This window comes from Ictidomys tridecemlineatus, chromosome Y (assembly GCF_052094955.1).
Source record: "Ictidomys tridecemlineatus isolate mIctTri1 chromosome Y, mIctTri1.hap1, whole genome shotgun sequence".
In the NCBI taxonomy this organism is placed as follows: Eukaryota; Metazoa; Chordata; class Mammalia; order Rodentia; family Sciuridae; genus Ictidomys; species Ictidomys tridecemlineatus.
In genome coordinates, this window is record NC_135494.1 from 2,911,183 (window position 1) to 2,920,197 (window position 9,015).

General features: G+C 41.8%; 2 protein-coding genes across 3 annotated transcripts in view; both read left to right on the plus strand.

The window, feature by feature from the left end:
• LOC144371992 (uncharacterized) overlaps nt 1-9,015 on the plus strand; it is an 82,150-nt gene that overhangs the window by 36,391 nt on the left and 36,744 nt on the right. The window contains exons 6-8 of the mRNA XM_078035368.1: nt 7,056-7,319; nt 8,264-8,390; nt 8,567-8,627. The gene's annotated coding sequence lies outside the window, so the exon portion shown is untranslated. The remainder of the gene's footprint in view (nt 1-7,055; nt 7,320-8,263; nt 8,391-8,566; nt 8,628-9,015) is intronic.
• The window catches only part of LOC144371993 (uncharacterized), a 58,749-nt gene that overhangs the window by 12,990 nt on the left and 36,744 nt on the right, over nt 1-9,015 (plus strand). Inside the window, exons 2-3 of one of the 2 annotated variants that reach the window (XM_078035370.1) lie at nt 8,264-8,390; nt 8,567-8,627. In XM_078035370.1, the coding sequence (XP_077891496.1) occupies nt 8,264-8,390; nt 8,567-8,627 (188 nt within the window). The remainder of the gene's footprint in view (nt 1-8,263; nt 8,391-8,566; nt 8,628-9,015) is intronic. The other variant, XM_078035369.1, reaches the window with a different exon arrangement.

Below are 9,015 nucleotides of genomic sequence, written 5' to 3' on the forward strand. Positions count from 1 at the left end.
AATTATTTTTTCCGTCACTGGATTCTTGGTCCGAGGTCATCATGATCTACTCTTGAAACACAAAAGGCGTTAGTAGAAAACGTACTATCTCAGGGACATAACCAACTTGGAAGATTCAGGTTATTAATATTATTATTCTGCCAAACACTCATCAGAAGACTCTTCATCTTTTCTTGATTTATTGGGAAGCCTTGCACTTGGCAATGGTAACATGGACATGTTCATTTGGCGTGGTGCTTCAGCCTTTTCACAAACCATGGAGCAGAGGGCTCAGTCACAATATTTATTACAGTGGCTTTTTAGAGCATTTTAACTCAGTTCTAATTTTTGCATCAGCATTTATCTGACTATGAAAGATCTTGGAAGTAATTTAAGTCAAACATTAAGAAAATCCACATGTTGTAAGTTTGAAACAGAGCCATAAAGACTGTATCACAGAAGCAAGGAATAATATTTAAAGTAGTCACTTCAAAGATCATGAGACCGGAGCTCGGCTAGGTCTGGTTCATTGGCATGCACCTGTTTCAGACCCCAACATTAACTTCAGTAGAGTGTCACTCTGAAATACCAGCCGGCAATAACTAGCTATGCCATAAGGTGAGTTGCATTCATACAGGCTACAGGATATTCATCATCCTTTCTCTTAACTCTCATATTTAAGGAGTCTATTAGGTCCTTCAGTGGTGTAAATATTCTGAAGGCACAAGACAAATATCCAAACATCCTTTTGGGTGCCGTCTCACTGAGGGTTAGGGTATTACCAATCAACCTCCAAGTGCCAGGATTCCTCCTGTAATTGCTCTTGTCCATTCTAGGAGACCAGCCTAAAACGTACCCACTATTTCTAGACCTCTTGTTTTGTACTGACCAGACATTTGCATAATACTTAGGAATACCCAGGAAGAGTACTTAGGAAAGGTGCCAGTTTCTATTGTAGAATGATCAGGGCAAGGATGCATTGGTGGATATTTTAAAGAATAACTGGCCTATACAGAAAAAAAAAAATCTATTAACCTTTCTGACAATTGTTCAGTTAGGTAAATATAGTCTTAATCTCTAAGGACCAGCATGATTGGCTGCTTTAGGTTTCTTACATGCTGTCTTTTTCCAGAAGATATTCCCAGTCAGCCTATTTACCACAGGATCAACATGTGGGCATAGCTGACCATGGCAGTGAGGAGAATTAATCTAGTTATGGGTGGACTTTCCAGTCCACACTGTAAAGTATATAAAAAATGGACCACAGCTTAAGTAATGGGAGAAGGAGAGTTTCCATAATTCCACTTTTTTTTCTCTTCCCCTGTAGGGGAAGGGAACACACTGGTAGCTTGAGATGAAGGAGAAAACACTGAGTTTTCTTTCTTTCATGAGGAAAACATAGAGACGGCAGGCTGCTATGATGAAGTGCCAGATCCACCTTGTGATCTGGTGGTCCCCAACTCCCAAAGAAAAGAAAGAACACAGCTCCAGAGATGAAGAGCTGAGAAGGCGCAGGAGGGGCCAGCATGGGGAGCCCTAGGTGGTACCCAAATTTGCTGCCCTCAGCTCCCTGCTGGTGGGTCCCTGGGGGTAGAGAGTCCCGGAGGGTGTGGGGCTGGATGCAGAGGAAATGGAGATGCTGGGGAAACCACCCGAGCTGAGGCCTGCGACCTGGGTCTCAGGAGTGGAAAACCAACAGGGGTCACCCGGAGTGTTCTGGTGGGTCACCCTGAGCCTGGTCTCAGTTCTGGCAGGCGATTTACACTGATTCCTTTCTTCTTCTTAGGACCTCCTATGTGTGCTTTTTCTCTGTTGAAACATCTTTTTCTTTTACGAGTTTTTCCTAGTTATACTTTGGAACAATTTCTGAAAACCGTAGAATCTAAGCAAATTATTGCACTTTCATAAGAAATGTCTGAATGAAAATACAGTTAAAGCCCTTGGATATTCTTATAGACGAAGTCATATCTGTTTATTCTAAAAGTTTGTGCAGTAATTTGAGATTACTTGATTATGTTTTTAAAGTGAATTTATAGTAAAATACATTCATCTCAAATATCTGTAACTAAAAGGCAGAGCATCAGGTAAATGCATGTATAAGAAATATATAAATTATGTGTTTTCTGTTGAAGAAAAACAATTAGATAAATATATATTAATTAAACAATTTCACATATGTTAATTATTTTATGGATCAACAACTATAGGTTATTCAAAGAGCATAACTTGTACTTGTATTAACTTTATGTAACCACGTGGTTCTTAAGATATTTTGGATCTATTTCAATTTATTTTTAACTAAGACTGCATTCTTAACTGTGATTCACACGATGTAGCTGAAATAAGATTCTTATGTATATTTTATTCTTTTTGACAATACATAGGAATGAGAATAAGGATTTCTTGATTATCACAGGAACATTGCCGGCTTTTGTTCCTGCAATAAGCAAATGCATTCCCATAACCTCCAAAATGAAAAGCAAAATATAAGAGGCATATGTTTGATATCTCTTATCAATAGAACATTATTTAGTTACAACCATAGAGAAAAGTCAGGTTGTGGAACTCAAAAATAACTTAAACTTGGGCTGCCACACAGTAACCTGTGGAATTAGATTTTTTCCTAAAAATGATGTCTTTCCTTAGCATTTCCAAGTGGGGATTCTTAAAAGTGCAGGCTCTGTAGTTTCAGGATCAAATCTGTGTGAAACAGGAAGGAAGGTTAGTGGATGGAAGGCAGGACCAGAAGTCCTGTCTGAGTGACAGTGGAAGGACCAATAGGAAGCCTTGGAAATGCGAGGGCGGGACCAGGAAGTCCACTTGGCCAGCCAGGCTTTGGGCGGTTACCATGGTGATGGAAACAGCAACTTCCTGCTGCCCATTGTTCAGGGCAGAGGCTCCCTGATCTTCCCAGCGGGTTGCCTTGCATTTGGTTTGTTCCTATGAAGCCTCATCTGGAGACCTGCACGCTGTTCACACTCTTGCTATTCATGGATGTTTTCCTGTATAATCCCTTCACAGTGTCCTCCTGTCTTTTGTACTTTCCCTGGGAGTGCGCGGGTCCTTTAAAAGTGAGTTTTACCTTCAGACACCAGTGTTACTCTCAGATTTTAAGGCATTCTGCACCCAGGCCAGGTTGCTTAAGGGTTCAAAGCACTGTTGGCAGTGGCTCTAGTTACAGACACCAGAGGGAGCAGTGTCTAGGCTCAGTTACAGTCTTTCTGATCCATAGGACAAGAGTGTAGCAGAGGTTCAGAACCTTCTGAGTATTCACAAAACAATAAAAGTATAAAATTCACTTTTCTACAGGTAGAGAATCTCTCAGCATAAAAATTTTCTTCCTTTTTTCTCACTGTCCCAGCACAGACTTCTAGTACATAAACCCTCCAAAAAAAAATCTACTTAATGTTTCAAAATATAAAGATTCACAAAAACAATCCCAAAAAGTCCACAAAAGCACTTTTCCCATGGGAGAGGATTGAACTTCACATTTCCCACTAATCATCTTAATAACACTTTACATTTATTTAGAGTCTAGAATTATAAAAATATTTTTATAAAGACAGAATATTCCCAAACATTTAAGAGTTTAACCTCACAGATTTTTCTTCTGTCTAATCCACTTACTTTCTACAATTCAGCCCACAATACTCTGCAATCTGAAGCAGGCTTAACTTCTGAAGAGAAACTCCAAATGCACTAAATTTATAAAAATCACTCTGGAGTGGCGATATGGGCCACCAATTGTCACATTCCTCACACTAAAACACTCAGGGTCACTCCAGGTGAACTGGGCTGCATGAAATATTCACACAAGAGACACAGATATCTTTTTCTTTGGGTCCTGTGATGGCTCCTCTGACCTTAAGTGTCTACAGAAAGAGAGAGCACAACAGAGAGAGAGAGAAAGTGCTGAACCTTTTTATTGATGAGAAGCCATTCCAATGAGGTAAGGGGTCAGGTTTCAGGCAGTTGAGTCTAGCTTCCTGATGTCTGTGTCAGCAGGTTGACTGACATCTAGGAAGGCCACACCCAAAGGCAGAGCAAGAGCAGGGGACACACAAAGGGTGTTTACATGGAATATTCTATCCCAAACAGGGCAAAGGGGTAAGATTACAGAAGAATAGGTGACTGTAGCCAAACCCTGTGGGTGACACACTTACTCCAGAAAACATGCCTTCGACTTCCTGAGCTGGGACAATGCCCAAGTCACCATAAAATGTAGTGAGTGAATGGTCAGAATCTCTTGCTTCAGGACTGGAAGGCGTGAGTCATTCAGAGTAGCTCTCCACAAAACTGCTTGGTCTGCGGTGTGTGGTGAATTGGCTTGTGTTCAGTCCATTTCTAGACTCCCCTGAGAGCCAGTGTGGTGGGACAGAAGGACGCTTCAGCCGTTTGGGAGCTGCCAGGCTGTGGATTTGCAAGCTGCCACCCAGCAGCTCTGCTCTCTGACCTTTCACCCTGCAGGCTGGCAGCACATAGGTCCCTATAAAGAGAGAACCAAGCAGCAGAAGCAGCCCACAGAGTAGCAGGGATAGAGCAGCCCCTCTTTAGGTTGAGTGCAGCCAAAGGCCCTGGCCTCTAAGAGCTGAGTCCCTAGGCAGGGACAAGCATGTAAGGGATATCAAATAGATGGCACCAACTCCCTGCCTCAGTGTGCTCAAAAGTTTCTTATGCTTAAAAGTAAAGGCCCTGATGTGCTCAGGCTCAGGCTTTGGGAGTTGTTCCTCTGGGCTCTGCTGCCACTACTAAACTGTTGCTGCCAGATCTCGGTGTCCTTGCCCTCATTTGCTGCTTCACCAGAAGCAAGGAGAGAGCAGTGGCAACAGCAAGAGCTCAGTGCTCTGGCTCCAGGGAGCTGTGCTGGGGCCTCTGCTTTAACACAGACTGGTGCTGCTTCAGACTCTCTGCTCCAGCACTCTGCCCACCCAGCCTGGAGAGTCACCAGTGCTGAGCTTGCAATGAATGAAGCTCTTGATCTTCTCTGAAAGGGTTTCTTCTGGCCTGTGTGGGCTTCCTTACTTCCTCTGTACACCTAGGTATTCTTATTTAGGGGCACAACAAAGTGGAGTGAACCCAAGTGTTTTTAAACAATGAGCCAAATCCCCTGCCCCCTGTATTTAAATTTTGTTTTCAATTTTGAGACAGGGTTTTGCTCAATTGCTTAGTTGCTGCCTGAGTCGCTGAGGCTGGCATTGAACTTGCAATCCTCCTCCCTGAGCCTCCTGAACCTGGGTATTTTTTTTTTTTTAGAGAATTTTTAATATTTATTTTTTAGTTCTCGGTGGACACAACATATTTGTTGGTATGTGGTGCTGAGGATCGAACCCGGGCCGCACGCATGCCAGGCGAGTGCGCTACCACTTGAGCCACATCCCCAGCCCGAACCTGGGTGTTTTTGAAACCTGATTTCCAAAAGAAATTCTCCCTCAGCTTTCTTCTCTAGACTTCAGGTGGTGTTTGAGTGGGAAAACAATAATTTGCTACTATTCCTATATGCAGGCTGTGGGTTTAGTTAACACTTTTTAAGGAATTCCACCTACTTTTTCACAGTGATTTCTTCTGACTTAGAACAGTGAGAACCTTTTTAAAATTTCTTTAAGATGTTAACAATGTTAGTTCTGTGATAAATTTAATAGAAATTAAAGAAACTTGGGAAAGATCTGCTCTGTGCAGTCTGTAGCCAGTGACTAGGGTCTCATACTGGGAGGTCACACCCCTGTCCTGCACCAGAGAGGGGCTTTCTGAAGGGTGAGTGAAGGTCACACCCTGCTTGCTGCTCTCCACTGTTCTCCAAGACTGCTTCATGGAGCTGTGGAGAACCTCCTGGGGCTTTCACACATGATGATGTTCTTGTTCTAATGGTTCTGCTTGTGTGTGGAACACTCCCTCTCTCTGGAGTCATCATCACGTTGGATGTAAATGATTTTCCTTCTTGCAAGGTCCGTTGACTATATTTGTGGGAGTCTCTTTCTGGGCTCTGTTCTGGTCTATGTTGTGGTAGTACTCTGAGGGTCCCAGACTCTGAGTTGTGTCATGTTGGTGTCTAGTTTGATCTTTTTTCTTTTGTGCTTATCATTTTTAGAAAATTGTTTAGCTTATTTTTCTATAAAAGTAAATTTTTCCTAGACATAGTGATGAATGCCTATAATCCTAGCTGCTGGGGAGGCTGGGGCAGGAGGATCGTAAGTTTATAAGCTAGTCTCTGCAACTTAGGAGGCCCTGAGCAACATACAACACCCTGTCTCAAAACATCAAATGTGTCAGGAATGTGACTGTGTGCTTCTGCTCCCCTGGATTTGATCCACACTGTGTTTTTGTTTATTTATTTGTTTTTCAATTTGTCACACATAAGTAAGTAAATAAAAATATATTTCTTTTAAATTTCTGAAATGGGTTTTAGTCTTTCACAGTTAAATGTACAATAAACCGCATTTGTCTGCAGAATAGAGGGAGGAAGTACTTGCCATGTAGATTCTCATTTGCCTGGACCATCATTGTGTTCTGTCCCCAAGACACCTGCTGTCACCCATAATTTTTCCATGCCTTGAAGAACAGCCCACTAAAGGCTTTCTCTTGGGCTTCTACTAGCCTCTGTTGATACTGTTCTGCTTCAAATGTCATGTGTCTTATGTCCTTGAGCATGGTTCTTTGTGAGTGGCAGGGTCGTGTTCTGGTAGGTGGTCCTTTTGGCTGTTCCACACTGTGCAGAAATCATAGCCTGCTTAGAGACCCACATGGAGTGGCCTGTTTCACAAGCAGTCAGTGTGGGATAGCTCAGGATTCTGGGCTGCAAACCTGCTGCTTTAACACACCCAGGAAGTGCTTCTGCCTGAGGTTTCCTTGCACCAGCTGTGCTACAGGAATGAGGAATCGCTTTCATGACAGACCAACATTGTACATGTGGCCTATCTTGATCAAAGTGTCCTTGATCAGAACGGTGGTATGTGTCTCACCACATTGTACATGTGGCCTATCTTTTTTTTTTTTTTTTTTTTTTTTTTTTTTTTTTTTTAGAGAGAGAGGGGGACAGAGAGAGAGAGAGAGAATTTTAACATTTATTTATTTTTTCTTAGTTCTCGGCGGACACAACATCTTTGTTGGTATGTGGTGCTGCTGAGGATCGAACCCAGGCCGCACGCATGCTAGGCGAGCACGCTACCGCTTGAGCCACATCCCCGGCCCCATGTGGCCTATCTTGATCAAAGTGTCCTTGAGCAGAACGGTGGTATGTGTCTCACCACATGTGTCACACACACATGTGTGTGTACATGATCTGAGTGGGACATCTGCTGTTGAGAAGAGTTTGACAATCATTGGACATTCCTGGTTGCCACAAGGTTTGGAAAAGGATTTTCTTCTGTCTGTTTAGAAAACTGTTTTTCAGACCTATATAATTTTGTAAGGCTATTGTTTGGATCAGGTGACATCTGGGGATCATCGAGTTTTTTCTAAGACATATGCCATCTTTCCATACACCCCATTCTGCTTTGATATTAACCACTAGAAATTATTATATTATTGTGTTTATTAATCAATGTGCTTGATTACTAATGCGTAAATTTGTTCTGCAGTAAAGCTCCTGCAAACTTATAGTTGTCCTCAGTGAAATCATCCAAGTTGAGCTCAGTCCCCAGTGAACATATTGTGACAACCTCTGTGGAAGATTGTCTAACTGTTGTCTATGAGGGAAACTCTTTAGTGACTCCATACTCAGAGGGTGTTGGTTGGGGCTGATTCTAGGCACTTCTTTAAGGATGGAACAATTGACTTTCAGAAGGAAAGAGGAGATCAGTAAATACCATGTTGTCTATATTAACTGTGGAGGCCCAGTGAGCCACTGTGGTTGGCAGGATCTGTCTCAAAGGCTAAGTTTTGTGATTCCAGCAATTTCCTACTCAGTCAGCTTTCTTTTCTAAGGGTAAATATTATGGAGAATGCTAATATTAGCTCTCTACTGCACAGGATGTTGGTAGGATGGTGATAGAGATGCAATCAACAAATAAGTTAAGGGTGACCCGAGAGCCCCTCTTACTTCTCGTGAATTCACCAAAAGTGAGTTCACCAAAGGAAGGGTGTACAACACTCTCTGTTTACCTTGTGTTAGGCCCAATTCTAGTGTTGTTGTGTCTGTGAGGACTTAAGTACACTAAAGATTTTATGGACAAAATTGTGGAAATAATCGGGAGGCCAGGGAATCATGTGAACATCATGCATGTTGAGTATAGATTTCTCACACTGTCAATCTCTCCTGGCCTCCACTACACATTGTGGGATATTTTAGATCTCAGCGACCTTTGAGGATGTGGCTGTGAACTTCACCCAGGAGGAGTGGGCTTTACTGGATGCTTCCCAGAAGAAACTTTACAGAGATGTGATGCTGGAAGTCCTCAGAAACCTGGCTTCTATAGGTAATAATGTTGTGTAGTTATTTAATCACATATAGAAGTCGTGTTTATTTTGGTCATTCATGTAGAACATGAAAAGACAATCAATTGGTGAATTATTGTGGCATAAAATGCTCCATAAATTTGGAAAAGCATTTCTATCTCCTAAAAATTTATAATGTTTTGGTTTGGTATTTTAGGAAACAGATGGGATGACAAGAACATTGAAGATCAGATCAATAATTCTGGGAGTAATCTAAGGTAATTGTACTCACAAGAGGAATCCTTGAGGGAATCTGAGAATGTCATATAATTTGCAAGAAATGTGCACAACTTTAAATGTATGTATTCTTACAAGATTTTTTACCAAAAACATATACTTAACTGAGACTGGGGTTATGACTCAATGGTAGAGAGCTTGACTAGCACACCTGTGGCACTGGGTTCTCTTCTCTGCACCACATTTAAATCAATAAAGTTTATTCACAACTGAAATAAATTTTACATACATGTATATTTAACTGTGAAATATACTCAGTCTTTTCAAAGTACTTGACATGCAAAAGTACTATGAAATTGCATATGTAAATATCACTATTTGGATAATAGTCGTAGGCAAGCTGTGTTGCAAAGCATTGTTTCCTCTCAG